The following is a 24,271-nucleotide window of genomic DNA, read 5'->3' on the forward strand; positions in this document are numbered from 1 at the left end:
CATGATTTTTTTTCAAAATTTTCGTTAAGATAAGCACCATAGTTCTTCATTAATTTTTAAAATAATTTATATTTCATTAGAAAATTGTATGTGTACATAATTTGGATAAAAGTATTTTGCATTTGCTTATGTTCACATATTTTTTTAAAAATATTTGCTTAACTCACCAACAACGGTCGTATCAGCCGTTTTTAATAATAGAAAAATCACATTTGATAAAAATATTATTAGACCAGTAGTTAGACAATCATCATTCTATCTAATCGGATACTGAAATATTATTGAAGTTTCCAATTTAAGTTTCTTAATTTTGGCATAAATGGATTCACATTGATTCACAGGGAATATAAATATACTGATCTTGGCTGAGAAATTATCATTTTTACCGAAAATAATAAACTTATTCAGCTTTTAAAATTTTTGTTACTAATAATTTATTGTTGTATTATTAAGCCAACTAAAAGTTTGTTTTGGTTAAGGGTACTTGTTAGTTTAGCAATCACATAAATTACGTAATTAGTAACTTGAGCACTTTTAAAAGAACTAAAAATAAGACTTTCTTTATATTTTTTTAATCGGGGTTTTTCCAAGCAAATTAATGAACAAAAAATTTGTTTTTCGTTTCCTAATTTTTTTAGTATATAATTAAAGTATTTACTAAAGGTAGAAAGAGTATACATTCGTTTACCCGATTATATTCCCAAAAAATAATTGCAATTCTATCGTAATTTTCCCATCTGAATTTGTTTCTAAAAAATTAAGATTCATAACGAAAAATTCAATAATAGCCACTCTAAATTTAGTGTTATTTTAACACATTAAAAGTGTGTAATTTGTTGTAGTAACTTTTTATACATTTATGTATGAATATTTTTGATGATGATCGAAAAGTGTGTAATTTAAAGCATGTAAAGAAAGTTACATCTGCTTTATTTTTTACTTTTTACACTTATCGTGTTATAAAAAATAAAAAATGTAAAAATACCTCATTTGTTTTTAAAATGAGACTAGTATCCGATTGCATCGTAAAAACATAATATATTTTTGTCTCTAACAACTGATCTATATGTTGAATTTATATTGGATATTTGTTCATTTAATTATTATTTACCGAATTACAAAACTTTTTCTGTTAAGATTCACCATAAAAATCCTTATTAGCGAAATTAATCCAAAATTGAATGTTTTAAAATAAAACAATTTTTTGTCAATTAAAAAAAGTTTCATGCATGTTTTGTTAGATAAAAAAAATAATATAAATTCAACATAAATTTTTAAAAATTATAAAAATTTTTATTTTAAATTTGTAATTTTTTTGCAAAATTTGTTCACAAAATGATGGCGGTACTAACAATCTGTTTTTCTTTTCTTTTTTCTTGTTAACAACCAATCCAGTAGGCTGATGCGTGTCTAATAACAAGTGCGATCCTGCGTCTGCGCAAGTCACTAACAACACTACTACTACTACTACTACTACTACTCCGAATGTGCCCGAACCTGACTGAAGTAAGTCCTTCGTGCACACACAAATACACACAGCAGTTTGGTACGTGGGTTCGCGTGGTACGTTGTATCTTAACGTTAATAGCCGTTGTTAACCAGCCGTTAACCACTCATATTAATTCAAACAAAATTCTTATTCACTGTTCTACTCATTTTTTTTTTAAATCTAACGTATTTTCATAATAATCTTATCCCATTTTTACAATAATAATATTATTATTTGCACCATTTCACAAAACATGTTTTTAAAAATATTTTACCTTAATTTACTACTATCGTCCTTATTTTACTTATTATCCTCTCTCCTCTAAATGATTTTTTTTTAGATTAGTTGATAAATACCGTTTTCTACAAAAAATAAAATTTTATTAAAAAACAAAAAAAACTATTATAAATAAAAAACAGAGTTGTCTATATTGAAATTAGTTTGCTATACAAGTAAAGAAATTATTATTTTAGAAAAAAATGTTTGTTAAAATCATTTCGAATTAAAATCTTACGGTGTCATTACTTGGCCTCTCTGTTTTTTTTTATTTGAAATTCAATTATTATTGACATTTATTAATAGAGGAATCTCTTTCTAACCGGGTTGAATTTAAAAATATGGCCGGAAGTACATTATTATTAAAAAAAGAACCCAAAAAATTTTCTTTGTAAAATATTTCTATGTTAAATTCGTACATATACGTTGCCTATATTAATACTGTCACAAGTAGAGATTTTCAACAGTTAAAGATACAAAATTGATATTAAAAATACTTTTAGCCATATTTTGATGGACAACTTGGTATAAACTAATACTTCTATTAATAATGGTCAATAAAAATTCCATTTTGATTAAAAAATTGCTGGACGAAGTAATCAAACTGTCCTTTTTCTTTATCAATTTTATGAATCAAATAATCATTGTAGTTGTGAATAGCTATCTAATTTGAATATAGATATCTGTGATAAAAAATAAAACAAATTATAAATTTTAATTTATATTATAAAATAAAAAAAGAAACAAAAAAATTTATCTCTTATGTAAATTGTACTTACATAAAAAAAATATTTACTTAGTTTTTATGAAATATTTGCTTTCATCTGATTTTAATTATTTAAAAACAAATTAAGAATAAATTTTTTTCCCATTTTGCCATACGTTTTTATATATAAAATAAATTTTAGAAAAAAAAAAACAGAAACTTAAAAATCGTATTGAATTTTTTTTTCAAAATTTATTCTATATATTTATAAAAAAAAATTAATTAATAATTTCGAAGCCAGTAAATATATGTTCAAATTATGGCAAATAATTTATTGTTTAAAATTATATATAAATATTATACTCGTATGCAATTCATAAATTTTTTTTAAATAGTGAAAATGTCAAATATTTATTTTAATCTGATGATTGTCCATTTTATTGATAACACATTCAATGATAGCTTGGTAAAAGGGCCAGATTAACCATGTCGGGGACCTTATGCAATGCAATTATCGGGGCCCCTTTTCGGCCGTTTGAAGATCATCAACTGTTTTCCAGTTGATGTAGGGATGTAAGTAAAATCAAAGACTATAGGATAGACAAGAAGCAGAAGTATAATTATAAGTGACATCTGGAGTCTGAGGCGATCAACTATTAAGTTTGTAGGCCTTTGCGGGTATGACTATTAAGTTTGACTACTTTGCGGGGGTGACTATTAACTATTAAGTTTGAAAGCCTGACTCGGTAGAGGCGCTGAAACTCGTATACTACGATTTTACATTAGCTCATATGGGCTGCTTCTCCTCTACCCTATGCTCTTTGAGTAAAATAAGATAAATATTAATTCTACTAATCGATACTAGATGGTTCTGTTCTGTAAATATGAAGTATTTCATAACTGACAGCATTCGTCACAAAAAGCCTATTGTCATTGAAGTTCCAAAATTTCCAATTAATTTTTCTCTCTATGAAACATTTCCATTTTGTTTTATGCGCGCGCGGGGATCTACTCTGCCTAATGGTTAATATGGCCCTACTTGATAATATTGAAATTGTAAATAATTAGGTAATTGATCACCGACATTGCATGTTCTTAATTAGTATTTATCCAAAATTTGTAAAATAAATGAGAAATTCGAGTAACTTTTTATTGATCAATGGAATCAGTCATGTCGTTCGTGTGTTCCACTCAACTCCCAGGTAGGCTAGACAAATAACCACACTTGTTGCAAAGTATTATATTGGACATTTTTCAAGTTAAGTTTTCAAGGTAGATATGTTTCAAATTGATGTGTACCCGATAAAGACGCTTGAAATCTTTCAATCGTTTTAAAGCCAAATAGCGACCACCGTATGTGCTGAAAAAAACTTTTCAGCAGCATTTAAATTAAAAAAAAAAAAAAAAACTATTAATGAAACCAGAAAAATTTTTATTTAAAAGAAGCTCCAAAAAGTAATTATAATTACTTATACGTTTAAAATTTTTCTTACAAATTCAAATAGTTAAATTACTGTAATTTCTTTTATTTTATTCTCGGATAAGTGAATAGAAGTTTTTATAAAACTCGAAATAATAATTGTCTTGTTATTTAATTTTGAATTCTATTTTATTTTAAATTGTACAAAGCTCAAAAAATATTTAAAAATTATTTATTTAAGTGATTTTTTTCTCGAATACTATTCCCGATTTTATTGATAATTTCACTATTTAGGAATATTTATGAAAACAAACAAAAAAAAAACGTTTTGATTTTTTTTTTATATTTGTATTATATGAATTTGAAAATATTAAATGTTTAGATTATATATATATATATATATATATATATATATATAATGATTTATACGTTATTTTTATAATAGGACTCAAAAAATAAATCCTATTATATTTTTATTAAGAATATTTTATTATAATAATAAATAAGTACTTATAGAATTTTTAATTATGTTTTAAAAAAGAAATTAATTATTATTTAAAAAAATATTAATTATTTTTTTCTCATACTATCTAATTCTGTCCTTTTTTATAGATGTGTGCAATCAATTCATAGTGATTATATAAATATTTGTTGTAACTCTAATATACATGGAGATTTACAACTGGAGGATTAATTTACCAATGGGAGAGATGCTTTGCAAAAATCTAGAAAATGTTTCTTTTAGTCCAAAATCCGACATGTAGGAAAAAAATGGTTATATAAGATCTGATGATCCAACGATAGATGGTGGTCCGAAAAGTCGGGCCGTGGGACCGTGGTATTGTTGTCAGTGATGCTGTTTAGATATTTTAGTTAATGTTAAACATTCCGTCGGAAAATTTGTTAGTTTATTTCATACCAATTTGACATTGTCTTTATCGTCTTCAATTGCTTCCTTCTTCTTTTTCAGTACGGAAAGATGTTGAAATTTTGTTTAGGTAAACTCATAGAGATCTAATGTAAGAAATGAAACTATTATTATTATCTCAAGCAATTGTAGTGTGCGGTTAGTGTTTTAATAACGAAGACGCTACAGAATCCTTCTCCGAAGATGACTCAATAGTCACACTTTTATTGAGTGTTTTTAAACTAATTTTTAACTTTACTTTTACATTTTATGTGCCCGATGGAAGCTAAAGTAAATAAACAGTAATTACCTTCATATGAATCGTAGGATATAATTTCTGCGGTTTTGTGCTAGATTTTGGGGGAGCAGTCTCCTTTTGATGCATGACCACCAGTTGTAAATAACCTACGTGTATATAATATAAAAACAGTGCCTTATTATACATATAGGTATTATATATATAGAAATATATCAATGTTGATGTTTTTTATCAAATATATTGAACAAAATAAAACATATTTTATTAAATTTAGTATTAAATAAACAAATATTTACAGCCATAGAATATTTCATAAAAAATCAGTAGTACATGTTCCAACAAAAAAAAAATGAAGTCACACACTTACTTAAATTTCTATTGTTTAAAAAAAGGAATTTTATTTTTAGATGCACGAAAAAAGCGACCTATCATATTTTTAGATTAATCATCAAATTTAAAGTTACTTCTTACACAAGAGTTTGCCGACTTTTACTAGGACTACATTTCCAAAACAACACAATTATAAAATCCAAATTTAAAAAAGAACTCTTAATTTTGAAAAAGTTATTATATATAATTACCCTTCAATATTATAAAAAAATTCATTATGTTCCTAAAATGCTAATTCTGTTCCTTGAAATGAAACGTATGTTACAGTATAAACCAAAACAGGTAAGCCAGTATAGATAACTACACCGATCAGTTAACCAATTGAAATTGGCATCAGGAGACAGATGATTTAATAACGAAAATGGTATAGACTCGATTATACCATTTATAATTTTTTGTACAAAAATAATTGAAACTATTAGAAAAATAAATTTCCTTTTCTTAAATAATTAAAATTATTTAACCTAAACATTTTTTATCAATTATAAAACAATATAAAACATTAAAATAATTGACACAATTTGTACGAAATTAAAAATTAAATTTAAATATTTAAAACAAAAAAAATATAAAGTACCAAACGTAATTACTTATAATAGAAGCTTCTAATTTTCGTAGAAAAGTGCACACCATAAAAAAAAATCAAACAAAAACAAATAACAAAAAAAACATTTTACTCTACTAATAAACGGTTACAAATTTTAATAATTATATTTTTTTTCATATTATTCAAGTGCCAAAAATAGTTTTTAAAAGAAAAATTTATTATATAATATTCATATAAAATATAATAATTAAATAATAATTGGTCACAATTTTTTGTTTGTTTTTACATTAAGAATTATTTGTTTTTAATTTCATCCCATTATTTTTCGAGGTATATAGTAGTTTTAAAATATTTATATTAAAAATTTTATTTCTTTTTTCAATTGAAAAAGTTATATAATAGATCTGTTTGTAAATTAACGCAAATGGTATTAATTTGAAATAGTCAAAATTTATTTTGTTTAATTTTTTTGTAAATTTTTCACAAAATAATAGTGAAAATAATCAATTTGGCTAGCGGAGCGAGCTCAGTTAGTGTCACATTTACTGATGGCGGCAACGCGTTTTTTATATCAAGTCATTTTTATCATTGTTGTTTTCTCAATTGTTTAAAGACCATTTTTATTTTATTGAATACAGCTTATTCTACAACGTCATGCAAATAAAAACAGCCAGTCACAACAGTAATATCTTTATTCAAGTAATATAATTCTGCAAAATTTAATAACAAAATATACAAAGACATTAAGATAGCGAAGTCATAGATACGCGTAAGTTTTTGGTACCTAAGAATTAGGGTAGTTATTCAGTATACAAGAGATCGTGAGTTCGATTTCCATCAAAATTTGTCTTTTCACATCTCGATTTTAATTGCATGAATGATACAATCGCGTTGGAAATCGTATTTTTTTCTTTGATCTTGAATCATTCTCCATTCATGGTATTTTTTATGTGACTATTTCTTCCGTGTTTCGTTAAGACACTTATTATCTTGCACAATATTATTAATAATCTCATCTACGTATAGAGATTCTTTTAAAACCCCTGTTTTTCTTTCAGTCACCACGTCAATTCACTGCGAATTAAGACTTCGTAGAATAAGCTTGAGATCAATTGTTCATCATTATGTATCCATTTCATATCAAAGCTTTAATTAAGTAAAAAAATTTAATTTTGACTAATTCTGATTAAATTTAAGACCATTTTTAATGTATCTCGTATTATAAATTTTTTTTATTTAAAAGATGTCTCTTAGAAAATAGAGAAGTTGCATGATTTTAATTTTTTTTTCGAAAGTTTACTAAAAATTACTAAGAACAACTAAAAAAAAATTTTGTTCAATTTATTTTTCATACAATTGAAAATGGCTTTTCTAAACTGTAAATTTAAACGTCAGTGACGCCAACATATCGCTTTAGTAATGCCACCGCACGGAGAAATAATAAAATAAGATACAGGATGGTAAATGTTTTGTGTCTCAACTTTTTTTCACCACATTATAACATAATTTTACATGAAAGAAGTCCAAAAATTTGAATTTAGAGTGATTGCGTTTGGGTCCCAGCCTCAACGGATATCAAAACGTCACAGCCAAACACAAGTCGTGTTTTTTTAATTCAAAAATATATATATTTGTTACTAACAATTAATAAAAAAAAACAAATTACTTAAATATACTTTAGATGAATTATTCTTTCATTTATAATTGAATTTGTAGAAAAAAAATTAATGCAACTTCTTTGTTGATCCTATGATAAATTCAATGATATTACTTTAAAAATTCGTTAATTTTAGTCAAATATATAAAAGAAGAACGAACTTCGTAAGAGAAAATCGAATCGTGTGAAAGTTTCTGAATTTCGTAATTATAAATTTTAAGCTATTATTTTTGTTGCAAATAGTTTAAACTTTTGAAGCATTCTAGAAACAGTTATGCTATTTTTACACCTTTTTCGTGTCAATTTCGAAGTAACTTTCTATATTTTGTGTGTGTTTTTAACGTATGAAAACTGTGTTATTTTAAAACACTGTTAGTGTGATAATTTTAAGAACACATTTAAAATGTGTTATAAGTTTCAACAACGAATTTTATACTTAAAATGTGTAAAAATACTTTACTGGTTCCTGAATTGAATTATAAGTCAGCCAAAAAGAACAAAGGATATTTTGACATCTTTTAAGGTTCACACATACAAAATACTATACAGTGTTTTTTTAATTAATATTTATTTATAGGTGCCATTTACAAGAAAAATACAAAAAATAAAATTAATAAAAAAAAATTAAAAAATTACGTAAAGAAACCGTATGTGCAATTTTCTCAGTTGCATGATGACATTGAAAAAAAAATCTTTAAATAGATTTGAAGTATCTCATTCAAAAGACTATTTTGAAAATTTTTATTAATCTCTTAAATGCGTGAAATTAAAGAATTATGTTGTTTTAACATTTAGAATTTTTTTTAGAATATCATTTTTAAAAATTTATTATTATGTTTAAGAAAATTTATAAATGGTGATAGTTAATATCACTGAAATTAATATGCAATAACAAATATTATTATATAATGTAAATATTATATCACAAATTACACAAATAAAATATCATGTATAATTGAGTTTCCTTTATTTTATTGTTTTTACCTCATACCTCCACAACCCACTTTATACATGGGTTGAATGACATCGAAAAGCCTTCGTTATGGCCATCATTCTACATTTTTATGTGAACTTATTCGTTCACTACTGGATGCGCCTCGAACCGATCAGAGTGAAAATTGTAGGCCTTTAGGAAATATTTACCTGTATAAAATGACTAGTAATTACCCATCCGCTTCGCTGGAAACTTCAATTTTAAATGCAAAGACTATTATTGCATTTATCTTCACTCCATTTGCCATCACCCCCTTTGTTCACAATTTTGTTAGTTTTTTATTTTTTAAGTACGGAAGAATTATATCATTATAAAAAAGCTGGGTGGCTGTGTGGGTATAGCACTTGCATTTGAAACTAAGGTACGTTGGTTCGTATCCTGATGTGGTAAATATTTTTACTGATGTTTAAATTTTCCACTCTTTTTATAGTTTAAATTATCTATATAACCCGCCCTCTTGCAATAAATAACGTCAGTTATACATATGTCATAAATCACTATTCTGTCAGGGGGTGGGAATTTAAATAATCATAAATATATATCACTCTTTAAAATCATGTTCTCCTGTTACAAAATATTAAAAATATGTACAAAAATGGCTTAGTTATGCTTAAATAAGAATTTTTAATAGGAGAACATGTCATATAGTTTAACTCACTCACTCATATTATTACAAAATATTAAAATTTGTATTTATAAAATTAAAAATCGCTCGTTAAGACAAAAATTTGAACTTTTGTAACAGGAGAATATGTTTTATATTTTATCCCACTTTTTTTTATAACATATTCGCCTATTACAAAATATTTAAAAAAATACTTATTTTGGTTGCTTTTTTGTTTTGTACATGCTAAAATTTATTCTTGTTAAATGAAATTTTATAAGATTTTGTAATAGGAGAACATGTTATTTCACAAAAAAAGAAAAAATTAGTTATGTCAGTTAGTTCCACTTTCTTACTGATGTCATAAATCACTCTTCTGCCAGGGGGTGGGAATTAAAATAACATAAAATATACCTTGCTCTTATTTATTTGTCGCGCATAATTACTTATTTAAAAAAAAAAAAAAAAATCGGGAGAATGCCAGATGCGAACCGATGTTCTCTGTAACCTGAGGCGACTGGGCTAGCCACCACTCCACCTTTGACATATTATATGTTTCAATAATGTAATATACATACTTTACTCATCTTTTATGAATAAACTTGTTTTCTTAAACTTAGTATTTATTTTATAGTATTTTTTTTTTAGTATTTAACACTATTAAAAATTCAGGTTCTATTTGATATTCCTGAAATCTATGCAAAGGATAAAGGTAGGTATATAATATTATATAATAATATATAATAATTATTGATTTTCACTTTTTCCTCTTTATTTAATGTATTTTAAGGAGTTATTGATTGTTCGTTTATTATTAGCAATTGTTGGATTCTAAATATTTCACATTAATTAATTAATTCAATTCCTTGTCTCCGTTGCGGAATTTGTAATTATCTCAAAAGAATATTAATTTATCAGATCAAAACAAAGACATAAGAAAGTAAAAAGTGAAAATCAATAGTGTGGGGGCTTAACTTAATGACAAATAATTTGTTTAGTAAATAATAAATGAACAACGATTGAACAAATAATTTTAATGGTCAAACAATGAAGAAAAACCGACGAACAATGGATTAAAAAAGATTTATAATTAATTAACCAAAAATTTTTTGTGGGGGTCTAAATTACGTTGGCTAATTATTTTAGCTTACGAATAAATTCGATGTCAACGTATTCACGTATTTGATGTATTTTAAGACATCTATTGTGCGAGTACTTAACAACTATTATTACAATTTTTAAACGACCGTCACCTTGCAATTTCTTGTTAGTAAATATTTTTTTTAAAATTAGTCACGTCTGTAAGATAAAATGATAAAACTATAATAAATTTTAGATAAAACAACTGTTAACATACTGATAAAAATTTATTTAAATAATCAGGCAAAAACTTTAATTAAAAAAAAAGTAAACAATTAATAAAAATATCTAATCTTCAGAGGTAGATGCTTGTTTCCAAGGGTCTTTGTAATTTTCAATGAGTAAACTTTTAAATCTTTTCATTACAACTGTTACATTTTCATCTTTTTCAATCGCATCTAATATAATTAATCTTGATACTATTAAAAAATTTGAATTATTTTTACTAAAACCACGTATGAAATCTATTTCATCACCAACACGCAACTGCAAAAAGAAAAACAAGAACTTTAAAAACGTAAACAATCAAACTACTTTCATAGTAGAAACTAAAAATTCATATCCTACACTTCGTCCTAAAATTGTAAGTAGGACAAAAATGTATGTCGCTGACATTTCATAAAAAATGTTAAAATATGCCCAATAAAAATGTCCGATTCAAACTGTTCTTGTAAAGGAACAGTATAACTTTATGAGTAACTAAAATTAAAGCGTCTGTACTCTAGACCATGGTATGAAAAAAATTATATTTACGTTTGCACTTTTCTTCACCACTTTTTTTTCATTTATGCGTATTTTATTTTCATAAAATGCATTTTCCACTTTACTGAAAAATAAAATTTTATTTAACAAGATTTATTTAAATTTTTATATCGTATGTTCATCACAATACTAGCCAAATTAATTGTTTCAATCTATCCCATTCAGATAATGATATACACTATTCATTTGCTGCGTTGCACTCAACGGAAATATGAGAAGTGTATATGATGATTTGAACAGGATGAAGTGAGTCAACTAGATCCAGCTATTATACAACGATATAAAATATCCCATGTAATATTCCGTTCCGTTAATTCGTATTATAAACGTATGAGGAAACAATGATTTGTTTAGCAAGCACAACATGCGTTTTGAGCCGTGTTGAGCCGTTGCTTTTTATTTAAGCTCTGTAAATATTACCTTCCCATATTTCATCTATGTTTTTCTTATGACAGAAAAAATATGGAAAGGATGCAAAGAGGGCGATTGAGTTTTTATCTGTTGAACACAGCCTATGCTATTACATGTTTATTACTAGTCTATATTTAATATAGGTCTGTGATTAAGAATTATGTTTTCGTTTCAATTTTCATTATTATTGAAGCTTTGAAATAAAATAATATGACTAAAAATAATCTTTATAAAAGACAAACGAAATAGAAATGTTTAATGTATTTGCAGTATCATTTACAGTGCCATTAGAATACTTCTAATAAAAAAACTACTTACTTTCTAGCTATGTTAAGTCCTGCTTTAACAACTAAATCCATTCGAAGTGAATTTAAATTAGCTTTAACAATTTTTGCATCTTTTTCAACTTCACTCGACCAATCATTTTCTTCATCTGAATCATGTTCCTAAAATAAATATAAATTCAATATAAAAACAAGCAATGTTCATAAAAGAAGTAATTTTGCCTTTGAACATTCCCTATATATCCTACGGTTTTAAGTATTCATTTTTGAGATAAAATCGATCCACAAGTATGGCCGATTTTGCTCGTTTAAGATTCATCAAGTTATTAGCTCTAAAACTTTAAAATTTTGAGCTCGATATCTCTTTTTGTTTTTGTTTTATTATGATAACGCACAGTAAATGAATTTTTGCTACTACTTAGATTTTTTTCTACTCATATACATCGATGCATTGAATCCACTCAACATTTACAGTACGATCCATAGAATCGATCCGATGTATTAGAAGCTATTCATTTATTCGATGCATTGCATCGAATAAAACTATCGATGTATTTTTTCAGTGGATGCCCTTAATAAATGTATCTTCTGTTCTCTACCCTCCGAGCAACCAATTACACAAGGCATGAGGGCAAGGTGTCTCGGAGGATAGAGAGAATAGATATCGTAATGAGATTTTACGGCGCCTATCTGGGCGATGTCTAATCATCGTTCGTTGCGTACTGCGCCATCAGACTGTCTAAATGATTGAAAAGTTTTCAATCACTTTCAATTAATTGAAAACAAAGGACAAAAAATTGAAAACAAAAGACAGTCTGATACTACGCAGTACAAGATACGCAACGACCAAGAACTAGATCTCGCACAGATAGGCCCCTTTTATCCTGCTACCGTCTCCACTAAGTTTCAGGCCCTCAGGTAAGTTAGGTATATACAGAATGTTCGATTTACATCTAGGCATATAAATATCTCGAGTATGGCAGAGTACATGCGTTAAGCAATGCATCTAAGTAAGAGGTATTATGGGTGTTATATGAAATTGCAAAAATGACTTGTATCGTAGCTTATCTGTTGTAGTTCATCTATTCAACTAAGAAACTCCCACTCTCCAAGCATCTTACAACTATCTCAACGCATATCGAAGCTTCAACACATGTATATAATACCTCTCACTTAGACGCATTGCTTAACGCATGTATTCTGTCATACTCGTGATATTTATATGCCTAGATGTAAATCGAACATTCTGTATATGTAAATATGTTCTTGTGTAGATTCTTTTAAACTATTAATGTCCAAGTATAATACATATATATGTGCAGAATATAATGATCAAAACTATAATAAATTATAAATTCTATAATCATACCTCGGTTTTTTGAGATTTTTTACTTTTTTGAGTATATTTAAGCCGTACTTGGTTATGATTGAAAATATGATTACATGCAGATAAATTAACTAATACAGGATTCACATTGTTTGATGATATATTTCGAACACAATCTTGAAGTTTTAAACGTCGTATATTTGATCTTAAATTTAATTGCAATAAATTATTAACTATTTTAAACATTTTTTCAAAGCATTTATAATGATATTTATTTTTATACCTAAACAAACGTTTTGTGATACGGTCACAAATTGTACATCTTAAACAGTTTTTGTGATTATAATTTTAATAATTTTATAAACGCTAATAATATGAGTTATCAGTTTATTTTAGAAAATATATCAGATATAAACGACACATTATTTTGTAGAACATGTTTATTAAAAAACGATGAATTACAATCAATATTTACTAAAGATGAAACATTAGTTAAAAATTATGCAGAAATGTTAATGGAAGTTGCTCCCATTAGAGTAAGATGGCTTAATATTTGTTTATATTTTAAAATTACTTAAGATTTTAGATTATATTACTTAAGAAAAATTATAATAACACATTTTCATTCATTTAGAATGGTCGAAATTAATTAACAAACTAAAGTAAATGTAATATCAAAAAATATTTTTCTCAAGTTAATTTTGTAATTTCTAAAAATGATTTAAATTTGAAAACTCTCTTTCTCAAAAGCTATTAAAGCGTATTGTCAATCTTTGACGGAAATTCGTAATTTTTATTGAAGCATTTAGGAGCATTTTAATATTTCTAGTAGTCGCTAAGTCCAAGTAAAAATTTACGTCTTTGAATACCAATTTAAAGCTGAGGATGGGTTGCCAATGGTTTTTATAAATTGTGTTTATTAATTTTGCAATCATTATTTATTATAAATCTAGACCATGACGAGAACCTTGATTCAAAATTTCAGCTTCCCGGGTATTGGCAAAACAATAACATGGCCTACCAAATTAATTTACTATCCTCTTGCCTATTATCTTTGAGGACATAATAGTGCACATAACTCCTTAACTATTGGGTTTTGGACAAAATTATATAAGGCACTTTCGACTTAAAATATTTCCAAAGAATACGCTCTTAAGTTAAGTCCATTGAGTCACGGGACACTCTGTATAAGATACTGTGTTTCGAAAACATCTGCACTAAACAAATTCCTAATACTGATACAAATAAAGTTATCATAAATTTAACATATCTTTTAACGTTTATAGATAACAGAAGCGGATGTATTTCCTTTAAAAATATGCCAGGCTTGTATATTAAATGTCCAACAAGCTTACGAGTTCCAACAAAAATGTATACAAACCCACGAATATCTAACAAATGTTTTTCAACAAAATGAAAATATTAAATTGGATGAATTAAATAATTCAGCCAGTAACAGTTCAATAGACGATGAAAATGATGATTTAAAGACATTTGAAGACGATAATTATGAAGTCCTTTCAGAAAAATCTATAGATTTAAAAGAAGAATCAGAAGATGATCAAATATTATCACAACGCGAACAACGAAAACAAAAATTAAGTAAAAATGAAAAAAAACATCAGTGCACTTTATGTCCCATGAATTTTATCACAAAATATAAATTAACTTGTCATATGTTAGTTCATACCAAGGAAAAACCATTCGTCTGTGACATATGCGGAAATAAGTTTACATCGAACGGTAATTTAAAACGTCATGTTAAAGCCCATAAAGGTGAACGTGATTTTCGATGTGAATTCCCAAATTGTGAAAAAAGTTTTTGTCAAAAAGTCACCTTAATCGAACATACACGTATTCATACCGGTGAAAAACCTTTTAAATGTCCATTATGTGATAAATCATTCAAAACAAGCAGCTGTTTACGACAACATCGTTTAGGAGCATCACATGGTGGAACTTTCCGTCCACCACCTTCAAAAATTGAAATGAAATCGGATGAACGTCATGAATGTGGAGAATGTGGTAAAACGTATGCAACGAAAAATGGACTTTATCAACATTCATTACGACATACAGATAAACGCTTAATATGCCCGTTTTGTAGTAAAGAATTCGTGTCGTATGCAGGATTGCAGCAGCATAAACATGCGCAACATAGTGAAGATCATAAATTTCAATGTAATTTATGTGGTAAAATATTTAAATATCAAGTGGTGTTTAAAACACATATGTTAATACATAGTGGCGTTAAACCGTATAAATGTCAATATTGTACGAAAACTTTTACACAAAAAGGGCATGTTGTGTCACATGAACGTTTACATACTGGTGTCAAACCATATCAGTGTGAATTCTGTCAAAAAATGTTTAGACATTTAACAACGTTACGTGATCATAGACGTATACATACGGGTGAGGTGCCATTCAAATGTGATACATGTAATCGAGGCTTTGTTAATTCAACAACGATGAAAAAACATTTGTTAACACATAAACTATAATATTGTTTTTTTTTTATTTGCTCAATCTCGAATTATTAGCTATCCAGTGTATTTTATAACGAACTTGGCTTCTAGAATAATATAGTCCTGATCCAGGTCTTTTAAGATTGTTGTCTCATTATGGGCATATTATCAGAAAATTCTAAATTCTTTTATACTTATTAAGGATTTTATAATACAACTTCCATAAGATTTTGAATTACATTGACCATCTTTAACCCAAGATAACCTAATTAAAGTTCGGATCACTAACATGCCAGAAATTTTCAAAAAACTAACTGAACATTGACGTATTTGTTCTGAGTTAATAAAAGAAAAACCAAAACTATTCACCGTTTCATTGTCGAGATATAATAACGCAAAGTCAATCAATTATATTGTTGAACAGGAACGATCGTAGTTAGAGTATTATGGTTGAAAAGAGAGAACTATATAAAAGAATTTTACACAGCTCTTCGTATGCTGTATATTGTATGAGAAAAAGTTGGATGGTACAGTAGAGATAAAAATTACACATCATTTCACTACAAGATAATATATTTCTACTTTGTCATTATGTTTGTTTTCTTTCTGGTCCAAAAGTTGCAAATCAATTTTTAAGCTTTTTTCGATAATATAAAGAGTTGAAGAATGCAGATATGCAAATCGGGTGACAATACAATAATAAGACAAAAAATAGAAATAAGCTTTTTAATAATACTATATTGATTTTACTAAAAAGTAAAAGAACTAACTAGACTTGTTGTTATATAAATTGCATATTCATAAAAACCTGGATCTGATGACTGTTCCATGTATATTTTGAAGATGGTTTTTTAATCTCCAGGAAATAGACATTTTATTTCTATATAATGCTATAAATATATGTCATTTGGCTATAATGATGCCATTGTCTTTCAAACCAAGTTCATTAAAAAATTCTACTGTAATGATATGAGTATTGATATTGTAAAATGAATGTAAAATTAATGCTTCTAAAGCGTGATGTATTCAATGGAAATGATATATAGATTGATTATTTAAATTTTGCATTCATTTAACATAATTTTCCAAACGTCAAGAAGTGTGACTTTATTTTTTCACATCCAAATTACCTGGTTATCATGTAAAAAAATCTCAGGCATTAAGTACTAAAATATTTATACTATGGCCATATATCATTTCATTTCAAACCATGTTTATTGATAACTGGCGTATTCAGAATGTGAATTAATTATCGAAAAAATTAAATATATTGAAAAGTTTCTATTTGGAATTTTTATTTTTTAAGTCATATTTACACAGTATTAAACTATCTTTTAAAAAATTTAAAATCATAAATATATAAATTTATATACACATTTATTTTAGTTTTTCTTATGCGATTCTAACTTATTCTATAAATCAAGATCTTTCCTTTCAGATATCTTCTGAATACTTTCAAGAAGATATTTCTGAAATATATTTTAATAATAATTTTAGTTTTTTATATAAGCTTCAAATTTTTATAGGGTAATTTTTTCCTTTAAATAAAAACCCAATTTTTTATTATAGAATCCCGTAATTTATTATTACTGCACCCCTTTGGAAAAATTAAGAAACATTGGAATTAAATCTTTTTAATCACACCTAGGAACAGGGGCGGATTTATGCGTAGGCAAAGTAGGCCTGTGCCTACGGCGGCAAAAAAAATGGGGCGGCAAAAAATTCGTTTCAATGATTAAAAATTTTTTTGTTTAATATAAATGTAAAAATGTGAATTTTTTCAATTTTAGTCAATTTTGCGTGAAACAATCATTTGAAAAAGTCGCCACTTCACTTAAACTATATCTAGTCACTATGTAAACTATGTTCGCGAATGTCACTATCCTGGATGTTTTAGAACGTTTCTCAGAAATACTATTCCCTAACCTTCCGTCTTATTTTGGTCAACTGTACCATGTCACAGACTGTACTGAAGTATTTGAATAACCAAGTGTATCCGATGATCGATATCGCTGTTAAAATGTTTACTTGCACTGCAGTAGAAAATTGTATTGCGGAACGTTCATTTTCATACTTGAAACGTATCAAAACTTATTTGCGTTCCACGATAAAAGAGAACAGACTAAATTCTTTGGCTATAATACGTATTGAAGTTGAAACTTTGCTACAAGTTGATCTGAACAAAATCATCGATACATTTGCTGTTGAAAAAGTCCGGCGTAAAAATGTACATTGAAATAATTTAAAAATGAATTGTTTTTTTTGTTTTGTAAACCTTACTTATGATTAAAAAGTTATTTCATTTTTTATATTAAATATTTTCAATTTCCAAATAAATAAACCAGATTTTTGTTTATAAAAAAGGCGGCACTTTGATGCCTGCCTATGGGCGGCAAATTCGTAAATCCGCCCCTGCCTAGGGAGCAAAAGTAAAGAATGTCTCAGATCTCATGTTCATCTTAAGCAAAATCAGTTCACAATAATTAAATATATTTTAAGTAATGCTACAAGGTACAAAAATTTGAAAATTTAACAATAGCGATAAATTTTCATATTTGTGCATAATGGTCGATTGTATACAAGAGGATTCTTCCAACATGGATATTTTACATATTGAAACAGATATAACAAGTTATGTTATATCTGGAAAAACATTAAAATATGTTTGCAGAACTTGTTTACAAAATCAAAATAATATGTTATCAATATTTTCACGCAATGAAGATGTTCATAAAACACATGCTGAAATTTTAATGGCATTCACTCCCATCAACGTAAGTATTAACAGAACACAATAATTTCAAAGTTTTGTTAAATGTTGGCCTTTGGAACTGAAATCAATAGCAAACAAAAAAATTTTAGAATTTTTTTATTTCTGTTATCCTCTTAGAGAACACTAACTCTGTTGTCACCAAGCAGGACATAGAAAAAAGACACTTATCTAAAAATCCAAATTCAGCCGATAAATTCTTTTAATACTAATGACGTCAATAAGCAGGTTTAAATCTTAGAAAAACCTAACAGCAGCGATCTAGTCTATGAAATGACTAGATCGTTAAAATATTGTGGTATTTTTTACTAGACAGTTCATTCGTACGTTTGAACAGTATTGTCGTAAATCACTATGGTTTCTTATACCCAGTATTATTGTAAATAATTATGGTGTTATTAATCTTCAACACCTACTGAAACCCAGTTTGAGCATGTTTTCGCAGTTCTACAACATTCCACATTCATATTAAGACACCGTTTGTCGCATTAATACAAACATCTTAGATTTTTAAATCGCATTTTTGAGGGGAAGTCCGACTTTTTGGTTACGGTGATCTTATCTTTGATTGCCCTTACCGTTACCAAAAAGTCGGGTTTCCCCCCAAAAATGCGATTTACTATATAGCATTTCGGCTAAGATTACTGTAATACATGGCAAATTGATTTTCCAATATGATGATGAAAATCAGAAACAAATTTGCTTAATATAAATGACGAAATATTTAGTCATTGTACTGACCTACTCAGAAGAAAGGGTAATTGTGGATACGACTATACGAGCACTTTAATCTCGGTCAACTTGGCGAATATACCTACTCGACGAAGTTATTTTGAAAGAGTGGAAATGAATAAAATCTTTTAATTTAACCTTTTTTATGGCAATTAGTAACGATGGGAATATAAATTTTTATTATTTATGCCCCTTCCACATTCTTGAAGTAGTCAGAAGTTGGTCTGGTAGGAAGAGACTGGGCAATTGTTCGAATCCCGGCAATTATGTATTTTTCCTCATAGAAATTAAAATTTTGAAATATTTTTAATAGATTTCAGAAAATGATGGCCATTCAAATTATATTTGTTCTACCTGCGTTGAATTCATTGTTTCGGTCTACACATTTCAACAACATTGTATCCAAGTTGATGCAATTTTACGATTTGCCGCTGTAAACATTAGCCAAGAGGATGAAACCTCCGTAAACGATACTAAAACCGACCATTCAAAGGAATTGAATTCTACAAAAATGGAATTAACAACGCCCGAAAATGTTTTAAAGATTTTTTCAGTGGAATTAAGCGATAAAAAAATTGAATTAAAAGAAGAAACGTCTGAAAAAGAAGAATCGATAATTTGTGAAATTTGTGGAGATGAATTACTTGACGGAGAAAATTTAAACGAACATATAAAAAATCATAAAAATAATTTACCCTGTGATATTAAAAATGAAAACAAAAAAACTGAAAATGCAACGTCTTATACGTGCACATTTTGTGATATATCGTTCAAATCAAGGCCAAATTTAAAAACACATGAAATCAAATGGCATCCAGAAATGCGTAATATAAAAACTGAATACAATTGTGAAATATGTGGTCGAATATTTTCCACACGTAGCAGTTTAAACCAACATTGTATTACCCATAATAATAATTCGAAATATGAATGTGATTGTGGGAAAAAATTCAAACGCTATAGTAGTTTGATCTTACATAAACGATCATCACATTCGGCTATTCGACCCTATCAATGTAATGAATGTGGGAAAACGTTTGCCCAAAATGTTGTACTTAAAAATCATAAATTAACACATAACGGAGATAAACCGTATAAATGTAATTATTGTGAGAAACATTTTCGTCAAAAACCGCATGTACAATCGCATGAATTAATACATACGGGTGGTAAACCGTATCATTGTTTAATATGTGGTAAACAATTTCGTCATCAAAATTCACTTATACATCATAATCGTATTCACACCGGAGAGAATCCATTTCATTGTCCAGTATGTAATCGTGGTTTTTATCATTCAACAAATATGAAAAAACATTTACTGTCACACACTAAAAATAAGAAAGCAAGGTGATAATAATAATAATAATAAATAGCCTGATTTAGCTCCCTTGGGCAAAGGCCTCCCCTAGTACATTTCACGATTTTCTATTTTTAGCCGTTCTGCTCCACAAATCTCCTGCATACCTTGTAATTTCATTTCTCCACCTAGTTGGTGGCCGACCTCTTTTACGTGCTAGATTTAATGGTACCCATGATGTATATCTAGTCGATTATCGTTTAGCCTTGAAACATACCCAGCCCATTTCCACTTCAATTTTTTGATACAGACAATTACGTCCTTGACATTTGTTATTGATCTAATAGTATTAGATCTAACCTTATTAGCAAGCCTATCTCTTATTTGTCGATTTTTATAAGGCTTTAGATACTGTCGAACATTGCTATGTTTTAAAATCTCTAAAAGCCTTGGGGTCCCTGATAAGTTTACCCGAATAATAAAAAGTATGAAGGGTGCACTGCACAGATAAAAACGGAACGATTAGGAGAAAAATTTTCTTTACAACGCGGGGTTCGTCAAGGCGATCCTTTGTCTGCGAAATTGTTCAATGCTGTTTTTAATCATGTTTTCAGTTTACTCGATTGGCATCGTTATGGAATAAAGGTCGATGGGTTGAGATTATCAAACCTGAAATTTGCGGATGATATTGTCTTCTCTGACAAGATACATGATTTACAAATAATGTTGAACCAACTAGCTCTTAGAAGTAAACTCGTAGGCCTAAAAATTAATGTCCAAAAAACAAAATGGATGTCAAATGCAAACGAAGATAATCACAACCTTCGACTTATTCTACAAAATGAAACCATAGAACGAGTGAATGAGTTTAAATATCTGGGAATAAAAGAGAATAATGAATGCGTGGAGAAAATTTTCCGATAGATATCTTTAAAAGTAAACTGCACATTTCTTTAAAAACAAAGGCCTGGAATGCGTGTATTCTACCGATTTTAACGTACGGTACCCAAACCTCAGCGCTAACCGTCTCAAATTATAAAAAACTCAGGACATGCCAAAGGAGTATGGTCTATGCTAAATTACAGACTTACTAATAAGAAAGCAAGGTGATGATTATTAATTTCGTACTTGTTATTTATCTCAAATTGTTTTTATTTTGTAAATAATTCAATAAAAATATAAATTCATTGATATTTTAAACGCGGGGTATACCATTCCCCTATACATTCTCTTTCTCTTTCCAATCACAAACATTATATAACGAGTGCTAAATTAAGGTATTTCGATATCGAAAAAATGAAAATGATATCAAAAATTTTTTATTTTATAATTATGATTCTCTGTACGAGAAATTAAGTTAACAAAGTCAGTGTTTTTACCAAAAAAAAAACACATTTCTCATAAACCGTATCGATATGAACTTTTCACAAGAGACGTATAAAAGTGTAGTTAGTTAATAAATTAAATAAAAAAATTTTGGTATCATTTTCACTCTTTAGCAAAAAAAAAAATGCGCATGTATTACCACTAAGTGTTATAGCTATAACATTATATGTGAATCACATGTAATGTTAAAGTAATAACACTTAGAATGGTTTAAGTTTTACGTTTATTTTTGACTGAGAAATTATTAAATAATATGAGGAAGTATTAATTTTGGTATGATTATAAAGCTTAAAATTAGATATATTGATAAAAGTTTGTTTTGTAAATGGTAACATTTTTAAAATCACTTTTTGACTAAAAACTAACATTTATTACGACTTCTTCATATACTACCATGTAAAAAGCACTTCTTTAAATAAATAATTTCTCGTAAACCGTACAGAGAATAAGCTTAAAATTTATACAGAAGACGTATTAAATACTCATTAATTGACACATAAAATTTTAGATTTTTTGTAATTTCGTTTTGGTATCGAAACATCTTTTAACAGACAGAGTAACCACGAATATCTGCTGAACTCGATCAATTATTTCATTTTTTATTTATGCCAAAGCATTAATGCAGTTTGACTTTTACAAGGACAAGTTCAGTTTTTCTACACCGGTTTTTCTATATTTTTAAGGATGTTTTGTAATGGTATGCCGAAGCATGTTGATGAATAAACCTGTATTCGTTGTGTGCGTAGTCATGGTAGGGATAATAAAATCGATGCCAGCGCTTTAAGTGAAAAATTTTGGAGATAAAGTGGGCTGTTATGACTAATTTGCAATTATTTACATGTTAATGATATAGAAACTGTCAAATTAAAATGATTGAAAAACACTAATTAATTAAACTTAATGCATTAAAAATTGTGAAAATAAGAAATCAAATTGTACAAATATTATTTTTCAAATGTTAATTATCGTAATTATTTATTTAAATTTGTGAAACAAGAATATTAAATTTTAAATGTAAGTTTTCAATGCAATCCACACAATTATATATGCATCCATTAATTCTATAATTAAAGTAGTGTATCGTTGTCATGGAAACGAAATTCACCCTCGGAGCGAATAGCTATTTACATTTACCTACAATGGCGCTCCAAACATAACTTATTGAAAATCGATGCGGGGTACTTGTTCCAGTGTACTATGTGGGGTCCGGTGCAGTATACCAGAGCGTGTATGCTTTTTTTGACAACAGTTTTGAAGATTGTATTTTAAATAATAGATGGACTTATTAAATTGAAATAAAGTGATCTATTTATTTCGGTATTTTACTCAGCTACGGCTACATAAAAAGTAGAATTATTATTTTAGCTCGGTGCGCCTGGGTCTGTTTCCCCTTGAAACTTCGTTAAAGTCTTCCTTTTGGCGAGTCTACCAAACTTTCTACGAATATTTTCGAAACTGTCGCGTTTTAAAAGAAGCATGATAACAGTATATTTGAGCTATCGGTCTGAAAAAAATCAGCAGGGAATTTGTTGGATACTATGACCACGTGATAACATTAATAATTATTACTTGCTTTAACTAATCTTAAAAAAATTATAGAAAGCGTTAGAATATAAAAATAAGGCTCGTAAATGTTTGTGGACTTTTCGAAAAAAATGCTAGTTTTGGAATTGTGAGCAAAACTAAAACGAGACTGAATCGAAAGAAATTATAGGTCATTCAATTAGAAGATAAAGTCGATTCTTTTCAATATTAAGTTTTTATTAATAACTAAAATGTAATAATAACATTTAACAAAAATATGTACAAAATAAATGTGACTACCACATAGCTCTTTGAACACCACTCATTTTATTATAATCAGCTAAATGTCGCCAAACAATACGACTTAAACGCCATTTATATACAAGACCACGCGGTCGCGATGTTAATTGACATCTTCCATGTGTTCGAACAAACGCTGAATCTCTCGGCATTGCTTGAATTTGTACATCAGCTAATTCACGCAGTTCAATAGGTAAAATATCATTTTTGCGTAATGAATTTATACGTACACGTTCTACAGCATGTTCTTTTACACATTTTCGTCGTTTAACATCTCGAATCATTCGCCAATCAGCCCAATTATTTCGTACTTGTTGTAATTGCTAAAATTTAAATCATATTTTTAGGTTATATGAGGCTTATTCTTATTACATATAGTTTTCATAATTTTATGAATTGTAATAAAAATTTATAAGAATTACTTACAAAATTTTTAGTTTGTGCTGAAAAATTGGTGATAAATGTTAAAAAATTGGATTTGTTTATAAAATTATTCATTTCGAATCGTTGTAGATAATCCCATAAACATAGAGCATGGACTGAGCGTTTCTTATCCAACTAATGAACTAAAAGGACTAAAATTTAAATATTGAAACTATTGAAAGAAATGTGTGAAAG

At 27.6% G+C, this 24,271-nt stretch overlaps 5 protein-coding genes across 6 annotated transcripts in view; 3 read left to right on the top strand and 2 right to left on the bottom strand.

Moving 5' to 3' along the window:
* The window catches only part of LOC123293427 (protein held out wings), a 278,973-nt gene extending 277,248 nt beyond the window's left edge, over positions 1-1,725 (top strand). The window contains exon 8 of the mRNA XM_044874247.1: positions 1,396-1,725. The gene's annotated coding sequence lies outside the window, so the exon portion shown is untranslated. The remainder of the gene's footprint in view (positions 1-1,395) is intronic.
* An 8,915-nt stretch (positions 1,726-10,640) lies between these two features.
* Positions 10,641-13,424, bottom strand: LOC123293440 (mitochondrial transcription rescue factor 1). The gene is made up of 4 exons (XM_044874263.1): positions 13,216-13,424; positions 11,881-12,008; positions 11,143-11,215; positions 10,641-10,875 (listed from the first exon to the last, which is right to left on the bottom strand). Exons 1-4 carry the CDS (start codon positions 13,417-13,419, stop codon positions 10,678-10,680), a joined length of 603 nt encoding a protein of 200 aa, XP_044730198.1. The 5' UTR covers positions 13,420-13,424; the 3' UTR covers positions 10,641-10,677.
* Positions 13,425-13,528: 104 nt separating this feature from the next.
* Positions 13,529-16,304, top strand: LOC123293418 (zinc finger protein 501-like). The gene is made up of 2 exons (XM_044874236.1): positions 13,529-13,709; positions 14,460-16,304. Exons 1-2 carry the CDS (start codon positions 13,548-13,550, stop codon positions 15,675-15,677), a joined length of 1,380 nt encoding a protein of 459 aa, XP_044730171.1. The 5' UTR covers positions 13,529-13,547; the 3' UTR covers positions 15,678-16,304.
* Positions 16,305-18,220: 1,916 nt separating this feature from the next.
* Positions 18,221-23,099, top strand: LOC123293422 (zinc finger protein 625-like). 2 transcript variants are annotated; one of them, XM_044874240.1, is made up of 4 exons: positions 18,221-18,415; positions 19,457-20,493; positions 22,513-22,558; positions 22,946-23,099. In XM_044874240.1, the coding sequence occupies exons 1-3, from the start codon at positions 18,239-18,241 to the stop codon at positions 22,550-22,552; spliced, it is 1,254 nt and encodes a 417-aa protein (XP_044730175.1). In that variant the 5' UTR covers positions 18,221-18,238; the 3' UTR covers positions 22,553-22,558; positions 22,946-23,099. The 2 variants fall into 2 exon arrangements, 1 of the variants encoding a protein (XP_044730175.1); XR_006535013.1 differs by lacking the exon at positions 22,946-23,099 and having other exon boundaries at positions 19,457-21,549; positions 22,513-22,554.
* Positions 23,100-23,614: 515 nt separating this feature from the next.
* Positions 23,615-24,271, bottom strand: LOC123293449 (28S ribosomal protein S14, mitochondrial). Its single transcript, XM_044874277.1, has 2 exons — positions 24,080-24,271; positions 23,615-23,976 (listed from the first exon to the last, which is right to left on the bottom strand). Exons 1-2 carry the CDS (start codon positions 24,149-24,151, stop codon positions 23,650-23,652), a joined length of 399 nt encoding a protein of 132 aa, XP_044730212.1. The 5' UTR covers positions 24,152-24,271; the 3' UTR covers positions 23,615-23,649.

This window comes from Chrysoperla carnea, chromosome 2 (genome assembly GCF_905475395.1).
Source record: "Chrysoperla carnea chromosome 2, inChrCarn1.1, whole genome shotgun sequence".
NCBI classification, from domain to species: Eukaryota; Metazoa; Arthropoda; class Insecta; order Neuroptera; family Chrysopidae; genus Chrysoperla; species Chrysoperla carnea.

Excerpts from the sequence above, each read along its gene's own strand:
- LOC123293440 (XM_044874263.1), bottom strand. The coding sequence starts at position 13,419 with ATGTTTAAAATAGTTAATAATTTATTGCAATTAAATTTAAGATCAAAT. Across the intron at positions 12,009-13,215 it reads AAAAATCTCAAAAAACCGAG|GAACATGATTCAGATGAAGA; the intron begins GTATGATTATAG and ends TATTTATTTTAG. Across the intron at positions 10,876-11,142 it reads TGGTGAAGAAAAGTGCAAAC|TTGCGTGTTGGTGATGAAAT; the intron begins GTAAATATAATT and ends TTCTTTTTGCAG.
- LOC123293418 (XM_044874236.1), top strand. The coding sequence starts at position 13,548 with ATGAGTTATCAGTTTATTTTAGAAAATATATCAGATATAAACGACACA. Across the intron at positions 13,710-14,459 it reads TGGAAGTTGCTCCCATTAGA|ATAACAGAAGCGGATGTATT; the intron begins GTAAGATGGCTT and ends TAACGTTTATAG.
- LOC123293422 (XM_044874240.1), top strand. The coding sequence starts at position 18,239 with ATGGATATTTTACATATTGAAACAGATATAACAAGTTATGTTATATCT. Across the intron at positions 18,416-19,456 it reads TGGCATTCACTCCCATCAAC|ATTTCAGAAAATGATGGCCA; the intron begins GTAAGTATTAAC and ends TATTTTTAATAG. Across the intron at positions 20,494-22,512 it reads ACTAAAAATAAGAAAGCAAG|GATGTTTTGTAATGGTATGC; the intron begins GTGATAATAATA and ends TATATTTTTAAG.
- LOC123293449 (XM_044874277.1), bottom strand. The coding sequence starts at position 24,151 with ATGAATAATTTTATAAACAAATCCAATTTTTTAACATTTATCACCAAT. Across the intron at positions 23,977-24,079 it reads CAGCACAAACTAAAAATTTT|CAATTACAACAAGTACGAAA; the intron begins GTAAGTAATTCT and ends TTTAAATTTTAG.